At 31.3% G+C, this 27,836-nt stretch overlaps 1 protein-coding gene across 7 annotated transcripts in view; it reads left to right on the plus strand.

Annotated features, from left to right (window-relative positions):
• Positions 1–27,836, plus strand: part of LOC148281617 (prominin-like protein) — a 192,185-nt gene that overhangs the window by 153,003 nt on the left and 11,346 nt on the right. For 3 of the 7 annotated variants that reach the window (XM_088226445.1, XM_088226442.1, XM_088226443.1), the window contains exons 6-17: positions 383–507; positions 3,842–4,007; positions 5,698–5,864; positions 7,285–7,394; positions 9,138–9,242; positions 11,148–11,286; positions 13,244–13,450; positions 13,762–13,950; positions 15,232–15,366; positions 16,295–16,453; positions 18,353–18,474; positions 27,221–27,271. In XM_088226445.1, coding sequence (XP_088082571.1) covers positions 383–507; positions 3,842–4,007; positions 5,698–5,864; positions 7,285–7,394; positions 9,138–9,242; positions 11,148–11,286; positions 13,244–13,450; positions 13,762–13,950; positions 15,232–15,366; positions 16,295–16,453; positions 18,353–18,474; positions 27,221–27,271 — 1,675 coding nt within the window. Of the gene's footprint in view, positions 1–382; positions 508–3,841; positions 4,008–5,697; positions 5,865–7,284; positions 7,395–9,137; positions 9,243–11,147; positions 11,287–13,243; positions 13,451–13,761; positions 13,951–15,231; positions 15,367–16,294; positions 16,454–18,352; positions 18,475–23,151; positions 23,347–27,220; positions 27,272–27,836 lie in introns of those variants that run through there. The other 4 variants (XM_088226444.1, XM_088226446.1, XM_088226441.1 and 1 more) reach the window with 2 other exon arrangements.

Below are 27,836 nucleotides of genomic sequence, written 5' to 3' on the forward strand. Positions count from 1 at the left end.
TGACGTTGCAGCGGATTACGCGTTGCGGGTCAAAGCGGAATTCGGACCTGTCAACCTCACGGCTGTTCTTGTATTAGTCGCTTTTAGTCGCTACCACATGTTTTGGAATTGAGTACATATGTTCCTAGTAATTAATAACTTAGTAATTCTATCAAAACTCAAAAAGATGTAACCATGCTTATTCTTATTGTTGTTTTTTTTAATTGAGTAACTAACTATATCAATATTGATGATTAAAGTCTAGCAGTATTGGAGTATAAAATATATTGTAGCCTCACTAGAAATTTAGTACCAAAATTGTCACTGGCAAGTTCGCATTAGTGAGTTCAATTTGTAATTAATTTGTTCATATTAATAATTATAAAATGTACCATTTTTATAGGCTTGAGAAAAGTCAAAAGGGAACTTCTGCACACTTTGAAGACCTGCGAACGGAAGCAGTGTCAGGATATTCTTAACAAGTACAAGATTGGAGAATTGGATACTTCGGGAATAGACTTTAGCCAGGTAACATTTTATTGACTTATCTAAATAGCGTAATTTACTTAATAATGCATACTGATACAGATATTCCCTTTTCCATAATCACTTCCAAAAAACTTTTACACTTTTATGAAATTAATATGTATTTTTTCTTAATATTTTGTTCTTTAACAAGATTGCATGATATCATTGAAAAAAAATCACTGTAATTTTGTATCGATCTATCAACAGGTACATTCAAAGTTAAATTAAAACATTTAAAAAAAAAATAGGATTTGATAACGCAGGGATTGTTAAAAGAATGCTTGTAATATATATTTATTTTTTTTTCAACAAAGAAATATTTGCGTTCTTATGATTACCCAAATATTTAATTTTGAGGGCCATTTTCAACCAGTTGTAAATAACTCTCTATTAGAAAATGAGAATCGATTTGGGGTAGAGTGGGATTCGAACCACGGACCTTTGATCCGTGAGTCCGAGACACTAGCCACAAAACCACAACCCGATTTGTATATGTGTTTATAATTAATCTGTCAATTTCGGCCATTTTAAGTGCCTAGTTTGTTTTTGGCAGACATCCAGTAAAAAAAAAATTTTTGTGATCGTAGCCAACCTCCATCAAACAAATATCGTTAGATTCAGATAAATAAATAAAAATGTCGGCCTCAAACAAAAAAAGGAAAACACTAAAGTGAGGAAATGAAAAACTGCAGACAATTTGTAAAAACTGTCATAATTGGGGATTATTCATATTTACCTATGATTTCATTAAAAATATTTTGTATTTTGTCAATCAATACTACAATGTTTTTTTTATTGAGTTAAAATATTTTTTTAAAAATAATTTTGTGTAGCTTAAAACACAAAAATTAAAATTTGATTTTCGTAAAATGCATACAATGATTTTTTCCCTAAATATTGGGAAATTTTATTTATATGTTATCACTTTTTTTAGCATGGCATCACAGTGTTTCAACAGTCATTTATCTTAGCAAAACTCACACTTTTATGATAACTGTTTGAACTGTCTTCTTTCTATATTATGTTTATAACTTCAAATAATATTTCTATTGCCAAATTTTAAAACTTTCTGCATCGTAATTTATTGATGTAAAGACTTTATTCTTCATGCGTTAACCGCATGTCACTGTTGAGTAAAATGACAAAAATTAGACACTTAAACAAAATGGTCAATTACACCGAACCTACTTTGAATTTAGTTTGACACAGCAATTTTCACATTTTTTTATTAACCTTGATTTTATTCACCATGTTGGGCAAACGCGGCGGCGCGCGGCTCGGCGTTTTTCGACAGATCAAATGAGTTTTGAAAAAATTTCAACGTAAAACCGGTGTTATGAAAAACGTAAAAAATTGTTTATCGGGGGAATATTTGAATGAGAATGTGTGGAAAAAAATGGCACCATAAAAGTTCGGCGTAAAAAGCGGGAAAACGTAAAATTGAGGAACGTAAAAACGAGGTTTTACTGTAATAAGCCCAAAACGAGTTTTTTCTTGAAATAAAATAAAAAGTTTGTAAAGCTAATAATAAAATTTGTATTTTATAATTGTTAATGTTTAAACATGATTGTCTAAAACCACTGTTTTTTTTATAAGTCTAACAAAAAATATTAATTAATACTATTTTTTATATAACATTTTGACTTTAATATTTCTTCTTGTACTTCTTAATGAATATGATTATTGATTGTCTGCATGCATCATTTTACCTTCCTAATTTATGTATGTCTTTGTTTCATGCCGCATTTAGATGCTTGACAAATACTTTCCGAGGGTTTGTATATCCATTCTTCCCCGTTCATTAATCCTTCATCGAAAGTGTTATCTTTTATTCCTGTTATTTATTTATATAAAGGTTTGATTTTACAAAAGTATCGAATGCAAAAAATCTTAGCTATTTGATTTATATAGACAAAAACATAGTCCAATTAAGACCAGACTAATACGCTTATATTAAACATAATAATAAAAATAATGCAGCCAGGATGTTAATGCATGTCATGAGGAACAAATCAATAATAAATATGTATTCAGTCAAGGCCAAATAGTTAAGAAAAACATTCAGAATTTTTAAATTTAATTAATTTTTTTATTTTTTTTGAAAAAATAAATATTTGCGTTCTCATGATTTACCCAAATATTTTATTTTGAGGGCCATTTTCAACGAGTTGTAAATAACTCACTATTAAAAAATGGAATCAAGTTGGGGTAGAGTGGGATTCGAACCACGGACCTGTGGTCCGTGAGTCCAAGACACTAGCCACGGGACCACAACCCGATATGATAATTAAACATTTTTTAATCTTCTTTTTAAAAAATCAAAAAAATTACGATGGTAGAGGTATGTTTTTTTTTGTTCATGTGACATTGGATAAACTTTCTATAGTGGTTTAAAATATGCACATTTTGAATTACCGGAAAACGAGACGTTTACCCACATATTACGTTACCGTGCCATACTTGTACGCAATGTTTGTTACAAGTGCACTCGGCGGGCATGACGTGTGACGTCAGACTGACATGACACCAACTGCGAGCCGTTTTGTATGTACTCTATTTAAAACCCGAAAATTTGAAAATTACATTAGAATCCTAAAAATCTGGTTGTAACCCTTTGAGACCGTATTTATGTTCAAAAGAACTCTAACTTTGTGACTTTATTTATCCTGTAATAAATCAAATAATAATGACCGTTTTTTTTTTCTTCTATTTGCTGGCAATCTTCTCTGCGGCATCTATTTTTGTCTGCTAGGATGCAATTCGTAATTCCGCCTAAAATGGCATTCACATTTTGAGAGTCGACTTTTATTAGAGCACCTGAGTCCTTTTGTTATTGTTTGTATTATTTAAGGTCAAATGCTAACTGGCCTGTGACCTTATATTTTTTTAATTTATGTAATTGTCGTTTTTTATTTTATAAAATTGATTTTAGTATGTATTTGCAACTGGTATTTATTTCCCATACTGATTAAAAAACACCCTTTGAAACCTAATGTATGTTCAAAATTACATAGCAATTACTTCTAAATTATGAAGAAAAAAGACAACAATAATTAACAAACATTTATTTATTCATCAATAGGTCAATGAACCTTTTACAAAAAATTGATTTACAGAAATAATCACAGCAGTGAACAATTTATAATGTAATACATAATATGAAATATAATATTATAATTAAAACTATACAATTATGTTCTTGAAAATCTTTTGTTCTAAATATTACAAAGTAAATTCTAATTGCCAAAGAAATCAATTACATGATATTCTACTTTTGTATCTTCTGTTCCTGTAAAATATGTTCTTTTTTTACCATATTGTGTGTAAATTTCAGTTGCCCGATGTGTCAGAGTTGCTAGCGCGAGTGTCCACATTGATAGATGGAAATATTCAAGACGAAGTGATGGAAGGGCAAAAAGTCTTCGATGATATTAAGTCGAGCATCGAGAGATCTGTCAACGAACAAATTCCCGTTCTCGAGTCGGCTATTGAAAATGCTGGTAGGTACTCCATTTTACACGTACAAAACTTTGCGTGAGGGCAGTGGTCGGCGAACCGCGGCTCTTTAGACCCTCGAGTGCGGCTCGGCGCAAGTTACACTTTTTGTTCAATTTGTTTTATCTACAGGTTCTATAGAAGAACTTCTAGGACTATTACTTTTTGAATTATTGGGGATATTGCAAATACTGTAATCAAATGCACGAAGAAACATCACATTAAACTTGATGAAATTATTTCAATTTCAACATACGGAGCTAAAAGTATGACCAAAGTGAGAACGTTTTTTTTTTCTTCTACTTTTGAAGAAAAAATCGATAACAAGATACTTGTTTACCATTGCATCATTCATCAAGAGGCGAAAATTTTCAAATATTATGGATTTGGTGATCAAGATTGTCAACACGATTGTCGTTAAATCTTCTTAACATCGCCAATTTAAAGAATGTTTATTCAATAACAGAGAGTAAATATGGAGATCTACACTGCATAATAAGGTTCGTTGGCTTTGAAGAGGAAACAGATTACAAAGAAAAGAAATTTAGCTTTCAATAGAAATCTCAATTGTCGTAATGCTGATCTCTGGATCTTTTGACTAATGAGTTAGCGGACCACTGAGTTAGGGGGAGGTAAGTAACTAAGTTATCAGGTTTAATTCTAGGTTTTATCAAGCCTGAGAGTTTTATTCTAGTGCAAAAAATATGGAAGTTAATTTTAAGAGTATTCCTTTTATATATCAATGTTTAAAAAAAGCGTTTTATGGATGATTGAGAGCCGATGTGAAAATGAACATGCGCTATTTTTGTACGAGGAAATGGTCATGAACATGTATTTTATTTTACGCGGCTTACCGCCTTTTATTGTACACAGTAATACAAAATTAAATATACCTACTACATTGGTACACGTGATGATAAAATTAAACGAATTTCATTAAAAATTATAGTTATATAAACCAAATACAATTGAATAACAAAAATAAAGATAAGATACAAAATACACTTGTATATGAAGAAAAAAACTAAATATTATTAACATAAATTTAAAGTAAAAAGTGAGATTCTAGACATTTTTTGATTTGTGAATCACTCGTGTTAAAAATATCAACAATATTCACAAATTGATTAGCAATAATTGCCCACCTATTGATAACATTATTGTAACTGACGTTGCTTCGGCAGATTTCTTCCAGAAATGGTACATGAAACCTTATTAAGTGTACAATTTCTGGGCAATCAAATAGAGAGTTGACTATTTTCTACTGTAACATTAAACTAAATATTTCTCTTCTGTCATACAATGAAGGTAGTTTTAGTTCAGCTTGTAATTCTTTATAGTTAATCATATCTATTGGGATATTGCGAATGTGAATTGTCTTTTTTTGTATTGTGTATCATGTATCGTGTTTTTAGTGCTATGATTTTTTTAAGTTTTATATTTCTGAAATTACTCCGCGTGTGATGTCTCAAGTTCTCTTCCGCTTCTTCTCTGTCAGTTCTGCCGATTGGTCCGCTGAATTACCAAACTGACATTGTGTAAAGTAGTTCATTTTTACTATATATTCGTACATTTTTAAGAAACTTTGCCTTACAATTTAATGCTATAATTTACCGCGCCTAAGAAAACATTTTTCGTATCCAATTTCCTATAGGTCTGAAGTTCCTCGTTGCTCACATATAAAAATGTTTTCAGGTAAGGAGATTTCACAGTTCTCCCAAAAGTTAGACAAAGTTATGGAGAATGCGGATAGTGCCATCAACCATGCGGGACCCAAAGTGGATTTGGCAGAGAAATACATTTATCAGTACAGCATTTATGTGTGGTATGTTGGACTTGGAATCTGCTGCATTTTACTGCTGGTAAGCCAACAATTTATTTACTTGTAAATTCCCCAATTCTATGTACTGGAATGTACTCTGGAAGTATGTCCATACATGGTTACCCAAAAAAAATAATTCTCAAAGGAGTATGGGCATACATGTACGACCTCGCTAAACTAAAGCCCAGAGACATTATTTCTAAAATGGGACTTGTACTGCCATCTGTGGTTGTATTTGAACCCTAATTTTTTATTAATTTTCTGTTTTACCCACGATATTTTACTACAAAAATATTACATTATTATAAAAAGTTTCAAAAAAATATATATAAAAAACTCACGCCCCAGATACAGTTTTGTCTGTGGCAAAGCACTCCCGGACAGGCCAATAGCCAATTGTAATTTATATAATACAGTAAAATTACATTTTTCAATGGAGCAACAAAAAAAGTGTTAAACTGAGAAAAACACTAATTGGAAGAATATTTTAATGAGAATGTATTTAAAAACATGGGACCTGAACATTTCTGCGTAAAAAGCGGGAAAATGTAAAATAGAGGAACGTAAAAACGAGGTTTTACCGTAAGAAAATAAGTCCCGTTTGACCGGCTAAAGAAAACAAGTCTATAGATCTTTAAACTATTTTTCTACATGTCTCCCGCCATTTTATTTGCACTTGTTATAGCGCGGCATAAACTTTTGTATGCCTTCTTCATAAAGCAGGACGCCCACTTCATTCGTCGTCGTGCACATTATCGCAGACCTTCATTTAATTATCTCGCCCATTACCTTACTATTGAATCACTTATCACAAGAAGGTGTAAAGGAGAGTTGTTCGGTTAGGAGGTCCATGAAATACTAAAGATATTTCAGACATTTCTGAAAAGATATATTTTTTATTTTATTTAATAGCATAATTATACATTTTTACAATTAAAAAAAATTTCACTTGTTATATTTTCACTAAAACTAAAATCCCACCAAGCCACTTTTTGTAGCTTGTTGGTGAAGATTATATTTATACTGACTTAATAATATTATTTACATTTATAAAAACCATAAATAACATATAAAAATTAACAGCCGGAAAGATCAGAATAAACACGTTTATACAAATAATAATATATAATTTTATTTTTTAAATACAAGAAAATATATGAAAAAATAAAATATTTACACCTAAGCTACTATTCATATATAAACTCTTGATCGAGTAGCCACTCTCTTATTTTGCCTTTGTTACAATGTGAGTTAAATTTAAGTTCTTTTGGTAATAAATTAAAAATTCTAGGTACTAAATATTTGAGAGTTCTATTTCCATATTTATTACATACTTTTGGTACTACCAAGCCATCATTAGACGTGAAACTTGTATTATGGTTATGTTTGAGAGGAAAAATATCTTTCGATGTTTCTAAATTTTGACAAACATTCATACCAATTTTACGTCATTTTTCCAGATCCTGACGTTTGTGGTGATGGGCCTTCTGTGTGGCATTTGCGGAAAACGTCCCGATGGATACGGAGACGATTGCTGTAATAAGGGAGCCGGCAGTCAATTTCTCATGCTGTAAGTGCTTCATCGTTCACTGCATTGTCCAACAGAGATGGGAACATTTCAGAGAACATAATCAACAGATGGAAGAATTTAAGAAATATGGATGTTCAAACATAGGAAAAATGGTGATAGTTACACAGTGTGTAAAGCCCTGTAAATGTCTAGACTTCCGTATTTCCTTCTCCAGTCTTTCATCTACAAACATTTAGACAAACGCTAAATATTGTATTTATATGATGCATTTTTTTTTCTTGCGAAAGCGATTGAGCCAGCTATTGGTCTATCAAACTTAGCAGGTTAATTAATGTGTCACCCCATTCATTAAAATTTTTGTTTTATGTCTTGCTCATAGTATTAAGAATAGTCCAGAAGGAGCATAGAATCATATTTGAATACATCGACTGTGTCCAATAATTCCCCCACTATGCCTCACTTTCGCCGTGCGCATTTGTGATGCCGCTGTGTAATGTTGCACGATGGGAAAAAATATAATTATAACACAAATGTAAGGTAAAAAAAAGCAATCTGTTAATTTATCTAAAATTTTATTGTGCACGCGGAAATATTGATTGAAACAACAGAGTAGATAAGTAAAGGGTCATTTAATAAGAATAATTTAATTAATAAACTTTAAACTTAAAATAAAAAACAAATTTTATTTTACACAAAACAGATATTTTGTTATCATGTTAAATAATATTTGATGTTTCAAAGATAATGTCGGTCAAATGTCCACGATAGAGTTGTTTAATCCGAGGTCCTATTTTCATTAGTTCTCTTATTAGATGAGCAAAGTAGGGTAAACAAATTTACTACCCTGGCAACACTAACGAAATGTTCATTTTGTTTCTTCGACAATCTGACAGATGGAAAAATAATTCAATTTTTAAGTAATGCATTTGTTACATACACATTCACTTGCTAATTCACATGAAATGTGATTGCATCCTGTTTTTTGAAGATCCTAGCAGTATTTCTAAACTTTAAAAAGACACAACACGGCATAGTTGAATTCAAATCAGGAGTTGCGTACTGAGCGACGTCTACAAAGAAACTAATGGGTCAAAACGTAAACCTTCTTATTTACGAGTAGTTTAGTCGCCTTCTGTTAGATGTGCGTATGCGGTTTCTGGACTATTCTTAATTCTATGGTCTTGTTAGGTATTACCCAAATAAAAACATAAACGAATATACATATTTCAAAAAAATAATGACGCATCCCTAACTCTATGAGACCAAGAGTTGATTTGGGATACAACATAATGGAAAGTGGGAGCATGCATATTATTAAAGAATACTAAAAATAAAAAATATTACATAAACATACATATTTATAAACATCTGGACAACGCACTTCATAGTATATAAATCTATGCAGTCTCCCCCGCAATGGTCTTCTTTCCTTAGGCAGAATCCAAACTTATACATTTCTTATCACTTATCTCCTGAAATTGGCTTTCGTTTTGGAGACCTTAATATGTTCATCTAGGACATTGAACACTAACTTTTCCTGGGGCCACAAAAGAGAAATTTATTTTAGCAAAAGTCGTACGTGTTTTCACAGGAAAACCTCGTACCAGCATTCTGCTGGGATCTCCTCTTGTAATCGCATGACCAGAAATGTATCAATGACTCTTTTAAAGAAATCGATATAAAATTAATGTTTGATAAATATAAGTATAATATTTGATTAATTTCTTTTAGATGTTATTAATATAAAATTCTCATATTAATTAATTAAAAAATATATTTTAGTGCGGTGGCTATGATGTTCCTGCTGGGCATAGTTGTGATAGTTGTCACCCTCGCTTACTTCCTAGTGGGCGTGGTGACACAGAGGGCGCTGTGTGACTCCCTGAGGTAACCTTTAGCCTTTAATTAATTTATATTGTTGATTGAATCTGCATTCACTTCGTAAAACTTCATTATAAATTATTATGAAAATCAAACTTTGTTATGATCATGTTTTCATATCTGTACTTTAGATAACTATCCATTTATATGCTAACACCTTAGATAAGTGGAATAAAACGGCCTTGTTCTAAGTTTCACTGAATAATTTGTTTATTTTTTGTTAAAATTTTATGACATTTTATTTATTTATTCATTCAAAATTACACTAGTTTAAATATTTATGAACTTATTAAGGATTTTTAGGCTATGCCCGTGTCAAGCCACAATAAATAACAATAAAAATACATAGTAAAATTAATTACATCAAATTATAATGACATAGAATAACAATCTAGAAAAAAAGGTAAATGTAATAAATAATCAAATTCCAAAGAAAACAATGCAAAAAAGATAATCAGGAATAATTTTTAAATATCAATTATACAAATTAAGAATCACACATAATCAAATATACAAAATAGTGGTATCATTAAAATCAACAAAATAAGAGTATCATTTAAATCAACAGAAAAAGAATATATATATAAAAGCATAATGATAATTGAGAAATGTTTTCTAGAAACTCACTCAATACTATAGTAAGAAATATATAAAATAGGAGCAATAAATCATATGCCAAATAATAGTACGTACTAAATTAAATTATACAAAAATACATTATGAAAAAAACATAAAAATTATAAAAATTATTTACATTGTGAACAATATTCTGTGTTAACTATATTAGTTTTATATCACCCGTCGATGGGAGGAGTGCTCTCTCAAAACTGTAGTAGTGTTTTTGTAAAATAATAAAAATTGTGTAACACTAATAATAAAGTTTTATTTTCAAAATAATTTAATTATTTATTTCAACAGGCCAAGAGGTCCAATTGCAGTGGTAAATTATGTTAATTGTATTCCTTTCGTGGATGAAAATTGGGCCTTATTCACAAAATGAGGGAATTCCGTGGTTTTTAACTTTTTTGTTGAATAAATGTAGTTTACGAATGTATTGAACAAGTAGAAGAATTTGTGTATATATAAATGGAAAATAGAAAAAGTTGTTGAAAGTACAGTGAATGTGGGCAACAAAATAAATGGCGCACTGAGCACTAATAAAAACATGTCCATCGAAACTAGATTGGCAGTGCATACCGGTGTTTTAGTCCCAACTCTTATATATGGAAGTGAAACATGGAACTGGAGAGCAGAGTAAACGCGGAAGACTTGGCATGATCGAATAAACCAAAATCTTAAGTCTGGTCACGTCAAAAGCAGACACAACAAAATGTTGACAAAGTGTATGAAAGTTGAAGAAGTTAATTAATATTAATATAGTTACATAAAATGATACAAAAATGCAACTTTTCAGGAGAGCAAAAAAAAAGTTATTTTTGAAACCAAAACATGCGATCGTTCGTTCGAACTGCGAGTGTCCGTTTTTAAAAATGAAGTTCACTGTGGTCAAGATTCATAAAATAATGATAAAAGGGGAGTTTATGTTCAATATATAAACTCTGCTCCGGAGTATCTAAGGGAACTATGCATTCCAGATGAATTAGCTGACAGGCGTCTTACGCTGAGATTAGCTACATGTACATCGACGTAGGTCGAGAGGAAAAGTTATTATACTTCTACGCAAACAGCGAACTTAATTCGGTGAACGCGCATTTGCGGTCGCAGGCCCTATGGCATGGAATGCTCTCCCAGCAAAAGTGCAAAACTGTGAGAGTGAAGTGATCTTTCGGAAAAACTTAAAACCCACTTGTTCTCTAAATCATTTCTGTTTTTTGTACGGATAAGTTGGTTAATTCTCATTACATGAAGGTACCTGATAACCTTACTAATGAATGCGGTGTTTGTTTCCAGAAATCCTCAAGATGATCAGTTGTTCATGCTGATTGACGAGGTCGTGAACCTGGAACAAATTGTATTCAAGGAAAAAGTGGAGGATTTTAATATGAGCTATGTCGTCACCAGCTGTCACCAAAACAAGACTATTTACGAGGTATGGCAATCTTTAGTAATATTCATTTTGTACATTTCTGATTTCGACAGGAAGTATGTCAGTAACATATCTATTATATCAAAAGTAAAAGCCCTCGCTACTGTAAAGGTTCCTTCTTACATTTCTGTATCTTTCTATTGTATAATGAAAGGCATTGCTTCTCTATCCAGATTTATCTTTGGAAGATTTGAGGTTATTCAAGAGGGCTCTGGTACTGCAGAGATATGACTGTTGTTTCTGGAGTTAAGGCGAGCAAGGCAGAAGCAGGAAAATTAAAGCATTCAAAATGAAGAGAGGCTATTTCACTGTCTTATATGCCTCTGTGGGTAGCTTCACATATAAACCAAAATATGCATCCAATGCACTGGAACTTTTCCACTGAGAAACACCAAATCTAAACACATACTTATGTAGATTTGAATAGAATAATCATTCATACTTTCAATAAGGTATTGATTTTGTTAATTACCTCACTTCATTAGGATTGCTTGTGGCGAGGGAGAAATTTAATTATGTTTACTAACTGTTATCTGAATTTGAGTATTATGTCTTCTGCTTTTTGGCCGACTTTTGGCTGACTTTTGGCCGAATCTGGTCAAATTTTGGATTAAGTTTTGTTGAATTAAAAAAAAAAATTAATGTGCTGACAAAATTAACAAAGTTTAACAAAAATGAATAACATTATAAACAGGCGGCCTCCGTGGTGTAGTGGTTAAGACGTTTTACTCACGCACAGAATGTTCCGGGTTCAATTCCCGGTGAAAATACAAAAATTAAATATGATTTTTCTCAAGCCTGGGTGTTCTGTGCTGTAATCCACCACTGTAATTGGGCCTCCTGGTCTATTGTGGTGGAAAAAAAAAACAGTAAGCTAACCAAATACGGGTTTTGTTTTTTATTTTTTAAATCTATACATATTTACACATTACAAAATAAATATTTGAACATAGGGTGAGGAAGAGACGGAAAATTGAAAAAAAAATTAAGTTCGTTATTAATATTTTACATCAAGTAGTAAGTCAAACATTTATAATTTTATTTATTTAACTTTTTGTGCATAATGTTATTTGTACATTGGCGGGCTTATTGGCAAATGGAAATTTCTTCAAACCAACCAATAAAATTATAGTTTTATTTTTATAATTCAAGTTACATAACATATTCAATAGAAAATAAAGATTAAAAAGCCAAAGATATATAAAAATATAAATAAATGTATTTGTTTATAAATTACCTTAAATCGAAACTATTACTCAATGGGAAAAAGGAAAAAAGAGGAAAGGAGGAGAGATTAAGGAAGAGTAAGAAGACAATTCTTCATTTAATTTTACATCTTTTTTTTATATTTTTATTTTCTTTTATTCAGGAAACATACAGTACAGTTACGAAGTTTAATATTTTACACAATTGGACTTAATTCTAATGGACCAGTGAAGTTTCCATATTAAAAAGCAATTAAATCTAATGTTAATTATGAAAGTATAAAAAAGAGAAGGAAAAAGAAAACATAAATGAAAGTTGTTTAAAAATTTAAATTTAAGTGAAAAAAAAAAATATTTTAAGGTTTGTAGTTTGTAGTGAGTATTTACAAATGGAAATAATATTAAAAATGAAGAAAACTTGTAAGAGTAATTAAGAATTAAGAATGGAAATAAAGAATGAAAAACATACTCAGATGTAAAAATAAAATAAAATAGTAATAACATTTTTTTTAAAAAAGGAAAAACATAAACACATATTTATTTTAAGGGATTCAAAGAAACGATGAGAAGAATCTTTAAGTGAAATATAAGACAGTAAATTTAAATTTAGGTCAATTTAAAAAACATCTTCAAAATTTTATGTGGAGCATATGGCCACCACTTTCGTTCCCACTCAACACTGTCCTGCGTCAGGTCCCTTGCTTCTTCACAACACAGTAGTCCCAATGATAATTTGGCATCCTTTTCCTTTTCAGGTTTTAAGACTTGATAAAGTGATCGATTTAGAGAAACTGCGGGCGAAATCGGAGAAGGAATTGCAAGACAAAATAAAGGTGGTTTACAAGAGCATCTCCTTCGACCACGACTACTTTGTGATCCTCAAGAATTCGGCCAAGGACAAGTTGGTGGAGCTCTCGAAGAGCGGACTCTCTGACTTCCCATTCGATAGGTTTACTCAGGTGGTGAGTAATAATTTCCATATCTTGAGAAATTTGGAGAAATTCAGAGTTTCATTCGGAATGTACAGAGATTGTTTTTAAATATTTTATGCAAATACAGTCAAACTTAATAATTTTACTGTGGCAAAGGGGGCGATTCTTTCAATACGGTTAAGGAACACTGCTTTAGCAAATAATAAAATGCACAAGGTAACATCTTGATAGTTAAGCAGTGGTGTACCGCAATGTCCCCATTATCATTACAATTATTCAAAACTAACGTAGTATTTTAATATTTTATGTTATATTTTTAAATTTGGGTGTTATTCCCGCAGCTGGTGACCAATATAACCTCTATCGACCTAATGTCATTGGCCAAGCAGCTCAAGGACACGGCAGACAAGATCTCCAAGCAGCAAGGCTTCGCCGAAGTAACCGTCAACCTGCGCAACCAGGCCCTGCATCTGGAGACCTACCAGCTCAAGCTGGTCAACCCCATGGTGCGAGAAGCCGAGACATTGAATGTAAGTACGAAAAGAGAGACCCAGTAAGCGCCGACTAGGAATAAATCATTGTTTAATGTTTCTAAATGTTCTATAAACTCCTATCATTTGTAATGAGGAAGTTCAGTGGTTTCAAAAAATATATATGTTATTAGACTATCAAATTAAGCATCACAGGTGTCTAAACTAGCAGTTCACAACGGAGTTCTAGTGCCAACTCTAATGTATGGGAGCGAAGTATGGAATCGGAAAAATGATGATGAAAGTAGGTTAAATGCTGTCAAAATAGGATACCTCAGGCGAATGTGTAGTAAAATTGTGTATGATAGGTGCACAAATGTCGAGATCCGTGAACTATTTAAGGCTGAGACTTGCATTATAGACGGGTTTAAGAAAGGGGTGCTGCGTTGGTTTGGACATGTAGAGCGAATGGACAGCGAAAGAACGGCTAAAAGGATCTACGGTGCGAATGTTAATGGATGCAGAAAACGAGGAAGACCGAGAAAGACATGGCACTATCAAGTCCATCAAATACTTGAAGATGGAAATGTCAAAAGTTGGAATAATCGGCGTGCATGCATGAGAAGATGTATGAATGTAGAGGAAGCGAGGTCTGTACGCAAAGACAGAGTGATATGGCACTCTATCCTCTCTGCCTACCCCTATGGAGAAACGGCGTGATGGTTTGTTTGTTGTTTGTTGAAATCAAGCGAAAAAATATTGTATTATCATCGCTGTGAGTTTTGTAATTTAAACAATAAATCGCTGACTTCCATATAATATTGATGCAAACATTTGAAGAATTCATTGTACCGTTTTGAAGCTCCACCATAAGACAGAATATGGAACTATGTACCATGATTGAATATGAATACCTTAAAATAGTGATGTTCCTACTTAATATTTTCAAAGACGTTATGATACATTGATTTTGAAATTTGAAATTACCAAAACCTTTTGAAATATAAAAAAAATTATACAGAAGAACTCCGTTTATCCGAACTCCAGTCCAATGTGTAAAGTGGCCACTTAAACCAGCCGACAGGTCATAAGCCCTATAAATGCCTATACTTCCAAATTCCCTTCTCAAAAATGTTTTCCCTCTGTTGCAATAAATGTAGGCCTAATTTCATTCGCAAAAATTATTTTTGTAAATTTTCATTTTATTAGTGTCTACATGTACCAAAGTGATGAAAAATATGCTATGTCTTTTTATTTATGTGAATACTTCTGTTATTATTATTGTTTTTCATTGTCGGCAAACCAAATTAATAAATAAAAATATCTTCCATTTCACTACAGGACACGGCAATTGAGCTTCGCGATGGCCTGAAGTTCAACCACTCTTCATTTACTGATGCCGTTCTGTCCCTTATTGCGGAGACCGAAGAGGCGGAGAAGTACCTCACTGTCCAGGGACCCGAGGCCATTAAAAATGTCAGTATATTCATTGTATTAAATATTAGTACATAGCGGATTATTGACTGTCTACTAACTATTTCTGTTATAACCCGAAGAGTAAGAACGTTACAAACCTTTAAGAAGTCGGTAAGGCCGTATATTAATGATTAGGGCTCTCGGGAGGCGTCCGCAGAATGTGGCCCAGCCAACTTAATCGCCTCTGCTTCATGACAATGTGAAAAAAAATTGTTAATAGACCGTCAAACTAAGCCTTAAATTTTTATTTTAAATAATTTTATGTGTCCTATTATCACCGCCAATTAAAAAAAAAAATGTATTTAGTACTTGACATCACAAGTTCTTGTCAGAGTTCTGCTGATTGGTGAGTTTTCTTCCCAGAAACCGGATATCTATAACAACACTCAATCATTGGTTTATCCGAGTGAACTTGTCACATTATTCAAAGTAGTTCATTTGTTATTAAATTTTTCATACATATTTGAGAAACTTTGCTGTCTAATTAAATGTCCTAATTTTTACCGCATGTAAGAAAACATTTTTATATACAATTCCCGTAGCACTGAATTTCCTCACTAAACAACAAAAAGGAATCTTGTTACCGGAGATGTAATGCCGCATTCTTAATTTTAATAACAAAGTAATATTCAATCTGTTTATAAATTAATTCCTGTAGATGTAAAATATGTTTTGTAATCTGTATGGACGTTTTTTATTCTATTTAGAAATCATTTGACGTTCATTTGAATGATAACTGGGTAATGAATCCACAAAGTTTAAGTAAGAAAGAAAAGAAAATTGTACCGTCTGGATACCAATCAAGGTACTGTTTGTCATCGCCCACCTGATAATATAAAATCCTATCTCATTAGCGTTTATTATGTAAAATATATAAGTAAAATGCCACAAATATTTTATAATAGAATTTAATTTTAAATTGTTACAGTTGACCCGGGTATTTGCATCCAGCATTGCGGCCCAAGTGAGTGAATACCTGAACCGTGTAGTGGAACACGTGCAAACCAAAGTGGGCAAGTGTGCCCCCATGTCTGAAGTATACAACGCCACACTCAATGCCTCCTGCAACAAAATTCTACTGCCGTTTGTGAGTATACAATTTGTTGAAAAATAGGGTTTGTTTTAATAATTGTTCTGAATTTGACCGCTGATTTCACTGTGTGTTTCACACATACGACACATTATTTATTGGGTCAAATCATGCGCAAGATCTTGTACCATTTTCTGACACATGTAATAGGAGCTTAACCTTTACAATAAAAATATTGCAAAATAAAAAACTTAGCTGCCATGAATTATGATGATAATATCATAATTACAGTAAAACCCCTGTTGTACGTTTTTCAAGGGGGCAGCGAAAAAAAGGGTTTAACTCAGGAAAACGCTAAAGTGAGGAAATTAAAAACTGCAGAAAAATTTTAAGAATTGTCATAATTGGTGATTATTCATATTTACTTATAATTTCATTAAAAATATTTTGTATTTTTTCAAGCAATACTAAAATGTGTTATTTTTTATTGAATTTAATAAAAATATGTTTAAATAATTTTATGTAGGTACTCAACCTTTAAAACACGAAAATATAAATTTGAATTTGCATAAAATGCATACAACGATTTTTTCCCTAAACGTTAAGAAATTTTATTTATATGGTATCACTTTTTTTAGTATGGCACCACAAAATTTCAACTGTCATTTACATGGAGGCAAAACTGTTTCACACTTTTATGATAACTGTTTAAACTATCTCCTTTTCACATTATGTGTGTATTACATCAAATAATATTTATATTGCCAATTTTTTTAACTTTCTGCATTGTAATTTATTGATGTAAAGGCTATATTCTTCCTAAACATGCGTTAACCACATGTCACAATTTAGTAAAACGTCAAAATTAGACTCTTAAACAAAATGGTCAATTACACTGAACATGCTTTGAATTTACTTTGAGACAACAATTTACACATTTTTTTAATTAACCTTGATTTTATTCACCATTTCGGGCAAATGCGGCGGCGCGCGGCTCGGCGTCTTTCGACAGATCGAATTAGTTTCGAAAAATTTTCAACATAAAACCGGGGTTATGAAAAACGTAAAAAAATGTTTATTGAGGGAATATTTGAATGAGAATGTATGGAAAAAAATGGGACCGAAACATTTCGGCATAAAAAGCGGGAAAACGTAAAATTGAGGGATGTTAAATCGAGGTTTTAGTGTATATGATATTGAAGTTTGTAAAGGAGTAGTAATTTTACGCAACCACGGGTGACGGTATACTAATAACATTAGTAATCAACATTAGTAAGATCTGGTGCATTAACAGTGGGAATTGTCAGTAGAAATTGTGAAACATTGCGGGAATCAAATCTAACATTGGAAGAATGTCCCCTTTTTCTCTGTACTTATAGGAATTGGATTATTGTTTATATTCGGTAGTATATAGTCAGGTAATAACTCAATTGATCAAATTATTGCCGCCATTTATGTGTTTTTTAGTTCTGATTTTGAGACAATTTGTGTGTTTCTGCTTTACAGACATTTATTCCCTCTATTTTTGTGTTTTTTGGTTGTAATTTTACAATCAGTTTATTGTACGAATATTTACTGCTGCCATTTTCGTGTTTTAGTTGTTATTTTAAAAGATGTTTATTGTGTTTTACACACATTTATTATTTATGAATATGATATTTAAAAAGTTGCAATAAAAAAATAGTTCAAACATTTCTCTATGAGTTTTTTAATAAAAAAATATTTGCAATTTTTTTTCAGTACGCTCTATTTTTATTTTTTTTGCTGGTCCCTTAAACATATTTAGGGGTTTTACTGTAGTTGCATACTACACGATGAGTAAATAAAATAAAAAAAATGAAAAAGTTGACTTAAGCGATAACATAGAATTGAAATATTTTGGTAAATAATAAGAACATCATGTTTACAACAGAAAGCATTCTTCTTGGTTTTAATAATGTTTTGTAATCTTTACAGAATGGGTTCTGGTTCGCATCCGGATGGTGCATACTTCTCTTTATTCCTCTCATCATCATATCCGTGAAGCTCGCTACACTGTACCAGAAGTCGGACCCTTACCCCGGTCCCCTTGTGGAAGCGTAAGTACTGCCAACTCGTATCTAACTATGATAATCAGTTTCTTCTGAATACACATTTGGGTTTGTCAATATAAATATGTTGAAAAATCAAGCACACGTTTTGAGGTACATATTATTGTAAATGCCTGCATATTTTGATAAAAAAAAAATATTTGTGTGTTTAATGAAGAAAACATCGGAAAGAATTCAACTTACATGGGATCACTCAAAAAAGATTCAAATAAAAAAAAACATGTACCATTTATGAAATTTATTGATATATATATATTTTTTTTAAATATTGATTACATCATCATCATTCCCTTTCCGCACCTAATGGTGAATAGGGCATTGCATTAGTACACCAATTGCAGCGTATCTTGATCATTTTTGTCACATGAAGGTAAGATGATCAGTCTTACGCTCCAGGAACCAGTCCAGGGACCATGAAATATTCTAGTGTAAAAACATCCTTTTAAATAAATATTTCATCAACCATGTCGGGAATCGAACCCGAGACCTCTCAAATGGTAGGCAAACGCCACGTATCCTCTCGAGACCTCTCAAATGGTATCCATTACACCACGAGGCTGACGATTTGATAACAGTGATTGTGAAAACCTACGCACCTATTTTTCCACCAAGAAATATCATTAACCAATTTGAATGTTGCAGTCTAATGAAATGTCATATCAAATTCAAATGATCACATGTCACGCATTACTATTTTCGGTTCATATGTTCATAATGCAATTAAGAATTTTCAATTAAAATAAAATTTATTTGCCTTTAAAATAAAGCGCTTGATTTTTCAACACCTGAATTAGAAATATGTATGAATTCTAGAATGTCTGTTTGGGGGTTGTGGGTTATAAGAAATGAAATTGCACATTCTATTAAATGTTTTTTCAGATATTTGTTGATTTTTATCATCCTTTTATTTACGTCATTACATTATTTACTTGTAAAAGTGCCTTCATAGCATCGTTTCATTTCATACAACTTCTCTATTTATGTATTATTACTATATTGGACTGGTTTTAGGATTGCATTTTATTCAATTGATTTCATCACTTTGTTATTTACCCATTTTTATTGATTTTGTATTTTCTTTCATATACTTTTTATTTATGAACTTCATTTTATAAGTACTATCATTCTGTTGTTAAATATTTTATTTATTTACTTTATAATCAGAACTAATTTGACCGTACGGCAATATTTTTTTACCCATTGTATTTTGTATGTTTTATTTTAGGATGGTTGTTATAATTACTGTATAAATTTAGGAAATCTATTCTATGATTTATTATGCAGGTAAAATCAGCATTGATAATAATGTTAAAAAATATAAAATAATGTTATACAGTTAAACCCCTAAATTACATTTTTTAAGTGACTGACAAAAAAAATAGTAGTGAAAAATATTAATTCAGCAAATATTTTTTTATTTTTTGAATGTCACATTCATCAATAATGAACGTCTGTAAAACAGAATAAACTGTAAAATTACTATAAAAAATATATGAAAATGGCGGCAATACTTTCGATTATCTATTTGACTTACCAACAGGTTGGTATAATGATTGAGACTAACTTCAGACTCTTGTGCTGTCAGTTTTCAGCGGGGATTACAATTTTTTCCGTCCATCAAGTTGGTATAATGATTAGAGATTAACGTCAAACTCTTGGGTTGTCAAAAACATGAAAATGGCGGCAATAAATGTTCGCTATACACATTAAACTGTTTTTAAAATGACATGTTTCTATAAAAAAGTTGGTATAATGATAGAAACTAACATCAGACTCTCGAGCTGTCAGTTTTCTGTGCGGATTGCAAATTTCTCCGATGTTAATTGTGGGGAAAAAATGTAAATGTATTCAAAATTCAAAGGGACTACAAAAATTATAAGTAAATTGCGGAAAAATGCAAATTGCGGGGACGTAATTTTGGGGTTTCACTGTATATTAATGGAATTGCATAACTAATTTCACGCTTCCGCTAGTGTCATGTTTTTTTTTTTATATGCACTTTAACAAGTTGATAGTTATAATAAAAGATCAAACAAGAAAAACAGCAAACATAGGAAGTGTTAAATAACAAAAACGGTTTTTCAAACGGGAATTCAAATACATGCCGAAGAATTTATTTTTTTTACAATGGAAAGTACTGAGAAAACAATTTTCAAAAAGGGGTATAAATATATGCATTTTCCATACAAAAACAAAGAAGTAAGTCATCATTTGTTCTACATAAACATATTGTGATTTGAGAATTTAATGAAAAAGCTTTGTTATTTAAAATATTTACATTGAAATCAGCTGACACGCTATAATAATATAGTCATTTAAAGTAATACGTAATAATAGATCAGGACTCTTTGATATTATTGGTGAAGGAATTCACATTTTAGGTTACGCTTCTATAACACAAGCACAAGTAATACCCAAGCACACAATTTAATAACAAAACCAATAACCTAAATAGTATAGTATAACACCATTTACAAACAGCCAAATTATTATAATATTCATTTTGTTACCACCCACAATTATTTCATCTTATGAAGTCATTCAAATTAACTACAAAATTGTTTTGATGCGTGATTTTATGCATTCTCAACTAAAAGAATATTACTCAACCTGCGGCCCGCCAAGTTTTTATGTGCAAATGTGTGAAAAACATTTATTATCAGGAAGGTGATTTTGCTTTTGAAGATTTGAATTTCTCGAGATACGGGGGAACAATCATAGCTCGCTGCGATCTGACTGGAACTGACGCCGACACAACTTACCCACCCTTCCTGGGCCTCGCGCTTAACTCGGGTATTGTACTCGCCATTCGTTCAGCCTCAGTTGTTTCAAATTGCTTAAACGAGTCTAAAAGACAAACTCTTTCTCTAAAATAGTAAACAAAATATCCCAGTATCAAAAAGTCACACTTATTTTTTAATAAACGTTACGTTATTTTTGAGATTTATTTTTTTCATTATTGTATTTTAGGTATAGTATACAGATATGACAAAAAAATCATAATGAAATATGCTATTGCTGGTATTTATTTTGTTTAATCGCCCTAGCGGGCTTTTACATTATAAAAAGTACACAGATATGGTAATTATAAACTTCATAGTGATAGCGAGTATAAAATAAATGAATACAAATTCAGTGGAAAGAAATTGAAATAAATAAAACCATAAAAACAATAGGGACTCATACACAAAATGGCTAAATGATGCAATAAATTATTCTATCATTAATAAAAGTCTTTTAAAAAGACAGTGCCCCAATATTGAATGAAACGGGTTTCAACCAACACAGTTTTTTTTGTCATATCAAATATTACGTTGCAGCCCGCGTAGCTAATTGTACATATGTACAGCTTTGCCAACTTCCATCAAGCAAAAATCGGTAGATTCAGAAAAATAAATCTGTAGATCTCGGTAGATTTTTTATTAGCTTACAAAAAATAATTAAACTGTTACTTGTGATGAGCCACGCCGCCAAAAACTGTTATTGAAGAAACCGTTTCAGATTTTTTCATTTTCATGGAGGGGGAGTAGTGACTACGATTTTACCATACTACTCTGAAAACTGCTTTTTTTAGGAATCATTTTTGGTACCCACGGTTTTACCGCGCTACTCTAAAAATGTTTTTTTTTCAAAACAGTTTTGCCTATAAAAATATCCTATTCAAGATTTTTTTAAATCGGTAGAATTACCATTGAATTTGGTAAATTGCTCCTAAAATTGAATAATCACTAGAGTTGGCAACACTGCAATATGTATGTGGTCCGAAGAAAAAAGGCTGAGTATGGCTGAACTAGAGCAATATATTATTTATCTACAATCTTTATTATTTGTCTTCAAGACCGTCGAAATAAATCCGACCTTCTAGTCCTATTTAAAATTCTCAACTCACTCTACGGCGGTGTGTAATCAGTTCAACTTTGATTTTTAAGAAAGATAGGCCGGAGTTTGGGCTTATCCAGAGACCAATATACATGTAACGAGTAAGAAACTAGCTTAAATATATCTCCTCTTCAAGACCGTCGAAATTAATCCGACCTTCTTCTCCTATTTTCAAAATTCTCAACTCACTATTTGATGCGCCTGAACTACTGACCTCAATAAAATTAAATACCCCAACTAGAAACCTCAGACAAAACTCACTCTTTCATACCGATAACCATAGAACTAACTATGGTTTTCATTCCCCCATGTCCAGAATTCTTAGGTCTGCCAACAAACATACCAGTCTTAAATTCCTCGATAACAAGTTGTCTTCTTTCAAACGATCACTGAATCAAATTCAATTACACCTCTCTCCCGCTTCCACTCCCACCGAGTCTATTATATACCATTGCGTCTTTCTACTTTCCTTTATAATAATTTTCTATGTATAAATATGTCCTTAAAAACGCCCATTGGGCGTATATATAAACAAATAAAATAAAATATTATTTACAATCATAACACGCATATAATATACATAACATTCACTCATACATCATATCAAACCCTTATTATTTCCCGAGAAAACATTGTTATTTAAACATAATTTTTGTTTAATTTGAACAATCTGCATTTGTGAAATTATTTTCGATAATTTCTTTGAATTATAATTTATGATTGTGTTTAGTCGTGGTAATAGTATGGAATCAGATTTGATACTAAAAATCAAATGTATTTTTTCAGAGAAATGCATTCCTTGCTCAGTCGGACAAACCGTTGGCTCGATTGTAGCTAATCAACTCAACTACAAAATATTTGATCATTTCCAAATTACGTACAGACAGAACTGCTCCGGTCGCAATGTTACCTTGTTACGTTTAAAGAGTATTGTACATACACACATATATTGTTAAACTAGGAAATAAAATATTCTATAAATGAGAGCTTTTATTTGTTTTTTCTCCACCTGCGTAGATGTTTTTGTAGTTGAGTTTTGATTTTACATTCAGCCGTTGGATTTGAACCCTGATTTATTATTTCGTAGGAAATTTGAGTATCTTCAATAATAATTCGTCATTATCTTAATCATTCTCCGCTTTTTACTATTTTTATGTCCTCATTTTTGTAAGACGCAAGAAACAACTTATTTACAATTGAACGTAGTTATGCAGAAAGCAGCCAGCAATAGAAAACTGAAACTGAGATAATAGCACTTTTGTGAAAAGAGTGAATAGTCAAATCTTCTACACAAAAGTTGGAATATTTTTTTTCTTGGACGAGTGGTAAATAATGCATGCATTAGTTTTTTTATTTTTATAATGCAATAAATAATTTAATTATGTATTTGACCAGTTTTAATGATTTTTAAAGTATGGCTGATACACAACCTAAGATGTGCATTTTGCAGAAAACAGCCATTATGTATTGAACATATTATTTTATATTTATATTAGGGTACTTAATTGTAAAGAATCGCGTAATTAATTTAATAAAATTATTTAATTATGTGTTGAAGGAATTTTGGTGATTTTTTTAATGTATGACTGACCACACAACATAAAATTCAAGCTTTGAATGTATGAGGATGAGGTGACATTCTGTATTAAAACATGTTGTTTATTACAGATAGTCTTTAGTTGATTAATTAATGAAATGAAAATATTAATTTATTTATCTACTTTAATTTATTTAAGAGAGCTAGATTTCTGGAGGCATTAATCTTCTCATCAGCATCTATACCGTGAGATTTTTCTAGTGCTGTGGGTGTTTTCTGCAAATTCAAAAATCCCATTTTTGTGACCAACACTATTTTCAGAAGGTGATTATTAGTGTTTTGTATGAAAGCGACCTGGCCGTTTTTAGCAGGTCACATAATTGACCTTACTGCGCCCGATAACATCAATATATAATTTTTTCAAAATTGTGGACTGGCTGTATAACTACGTTCAATTATTGCATCCATCCAACTAATATTGACCTGTCTTCTCGTACACACATGGAAGATTTGGACACAAACATATGATCCAAAATATACACAGTGTTCAGTAGTTTCTTTTGCCTGTTTTCCATTATTTTTTTTATTTTGTATTTACCTCAATCGTTTTTTTTAGAAGTTAATATGACTTATTCGAAAATATTAAATGGATTACATCAACAGTTTCACAGATCTTCTTGAGATTAGGACACATTGTGAAGTATTCAAACTTTCAATCCCGGGCTCAATTTGTATAATTCATATTTACTGAATTTAGTTGAATCAATTTAATATCCGTGGATATAAACTAAGCAATCTAGTTTAATTCTATCTCTAGCTGGTGTGGAACTTATCTATCTTTTTTTATTATCGATTTCATAAACATATTTTTCACATTAATTATAGACTTTTTTATCTTATATTTGAATTATCAGTAAAGCAAAACTGGTCTTAAATTAAATTGGATAAGATTCACACAATATTTTATCAATCAATTACAGTAAAACCTCGGTTTATGTTCCTCAATTTTACGTTTTCCCGCGCGCGCCGCCGCGTTTACCCAAAATGGTGAAAAAAATCAAGATAAATAAAAAATCTTTAAATTGTTGTCTCAAACTAAATTCAAAGTAGGTTCAGTGTAATTGACCATTTTGTAAGTGTCTAATTTTGACATTTTACTAAATTGTGACACGCGGTTGACACATGAAGAATCAAGTCATTACATCAATAGATTACGATGCAGAAAGTTTAAAAATTTGGCTATAGCAATATTATTTGAAGTTATAAACATAATTTGGAAAGAAGGTTGTTTGAACAGTTATCAGTTATCATAAAAGTGAAACGGTTTTGCCGGGATGTAAATGACAGTTGAAATTTTGTGGTGCCATACTAAAAAAAGTGATACCATATAAACAAAATTTCCCAATATTTACGGAAAAATATATTGTATGCATTTTATGCAAATACAAATTTTTATTCTCGTGTTTTTAAGGTAAAGTACCTACATAAAATCATGAAAACATGTTTTTTTTTTAATTCAATAAAAAAAACACACTGTGTTATTGATTGAAAAAATACAAAATATTTTCAATGAAATCATAATAATTCCCAATTATGACTGTTTTTATAATTTTTCTGCAGTTATTCATTTCATCACTCTAGTGCTTTCCTCAGTTCAAATCATTTACTCCCGGTCTCTTTCGGCTAAAATCATTGTAGGCGAATTAAGTTTGAATCTGTGTACGTATTCCACAATATTATTATTATCAATATCTCATGTATATGTCTACTGCATCCATATATAACCATACTATTAAATATACATTTGGAATGTTTTTCTATTCTTTTGTTTTGTATCAGATTGACATTATGTAATGTTTTGATATTGTCGCTTTAAATAATCATTGCTATGCCTTTTGTACGTGTTCATTATTTTATCTATCAGTTGGTATGCATTTTATATTATTTTTGTATTTTTGAGTGCAGCAGAACACATTTTTCCAGTACGATAATATGAAGAAGAAAAATAACCCACACATCATCAGGCCTTTAACTACAGATTTTATTATAAAAAGGTTATTTTGTTCTGATATTTATGCAAATATACCATTTTCACTTGTATTCTAAAACCATTTAGAAATTAATTTCATTTTAAGATAAGAATTAATTTTTAAATTTCCCTGCAGGTTGAAATTTAAAACAAATGTTGACATAGGATCCTAATATTGATTACACACACAGTTTATGTTATGATCCAATAAATTAATTCACTGTAGTGTGTATACATAGGCCCTAAGCTTTTTCTTCTTACTGCGACTTATCTAGTTCAAATAAATCATTTAATTGTGGTGATTGGTTGGTTGGAAGAAATTGCCATTTGGCAATAAGCCCGCCAATGTACAAATAACATTATGTACAAAAAGTTAAATAAATAAATAAATAAATGATTGGACATACTCGTGTAATTTAAATTCATTAAAAAAATATTAATTAATTATTTATACATATCAGTTTTCCATCATTATTTTGTGAAGTTTTTACAATTGCTTTATCTTAAACCGATATCTTATCAGCCTCGTGGTTTAGTGGTCAGCGTGTTTGCCTACCATGTAAGAGGTCTCGGGCTCGATTCCCGACATGGATGGTTTTTCACTAGAATATTTCGTAGTCCCTGGACTGGTACCTGGAGTGTAAGACTGATCGTCTTACCTTCATGTAACAGAATTCATCAAGATACGCTGCGATTGGTGTACCAATGCAGTGCCCGGAAAGGGAATGATGATGATTTAAGATATTCAATCAAATCTTCAACTGCAATAATGTATGCATTATACCGCACATCCGATAGAGTCAAAACTCAAAATTGATTACTCGGATTTTTAGTTAAGTATACAGTATAAATTATAAAAAACTCCCGTAAGCTAAAAAATTACCTTCATTTTAGCTTTGTGACACACTTACCATTATCCGTTCTTAAACAGTGTCATATTTTAACTATTTTATTTATGGTAATCGAGATTTTCTTTTAAAAAATGCTAAAGAATTTTTTAAGACAAATCTAAATATATATGACACATCGAAATTGCTTTAAAAGGTCAATAAAAACTAAAACACATAAAAACTCACTGGAAATTCTCCTGGATATTCTTTTTTGAGTTACTACTCTATTTTATCGGATGTGCGATATGTGTTTTTTAACTTTCATTGTCCATGTTGGTTTGCTTCGCAACAGAAACGATGGCATTAGTTTGTAAAATGTGTTCTGCTGACTGCGGTGTGTGGTGTTCAGTGCGAACCTGGTACTGTGTCTAATGATGGGCGGTTGTGTTTGTTTTACAGCGAGTATTTTTATGGTGAATACGCGGAGCGCGATAACATTCCGCTGGCAAAGTAAGTACCAATATCTACCATCACCTTGCTCCTTCTGCCGCGGCTCTGTCTCACTCTACTAACCGATTACCGACTGCATGGCATGCTCTATCTTCCTCGTTACAATTCCGTAGCTCTAGATTAGACTGTAGGTGCTCCACTCCGTAGTGTCTAGTTTGTTTCTTCTCTTTTTATTTTAATTTCTTGTTTTTATTTCCCTTGATTTTTTACTATTATTTATAATGTTTTTAAAAATTTAATGGGTGAAATCAAACTGTGATGTTATCTATTTTCCATTTCCTATTGTCTTTTTCTTTTTCACAGGTACATTTGAATAAAGTTGTCCAAAATATGTCAAGTTTTAACGGAGTTTTTGATATTGCGTTAAAATAAATATAATGTTTTTTTTTAAAGCATATTTATATATATTGGTTTTATATTAACGATTGCTTCATAATGGGATAGGTAAATAAAAGATAAAACACAGTGCACATATTCCGCAAAAGTAATGGAGTAAATGTTATCCTAAATTGCAGTCCGATATATTATATATTTATACAAGATATTATGAATCTGATTATATAAT

The sequence above is a fragment of the Micrasema longulum genome, unplaced genomic scaffold, assembly GCF_059751315.1.
Source record: "Micrasema longulum isolate JH-2025_06_02 unplaced genomic scaffold, ASM5975131v1 h1tg000431l, whole genome shotgun sequence".
Classification (NCBI taxonomy): Eukaryota; Metazoa; Arthropoda; class Insecta; order Trichoptera; family Brachycentridae; genus Micrasema; species Micrasema longulum.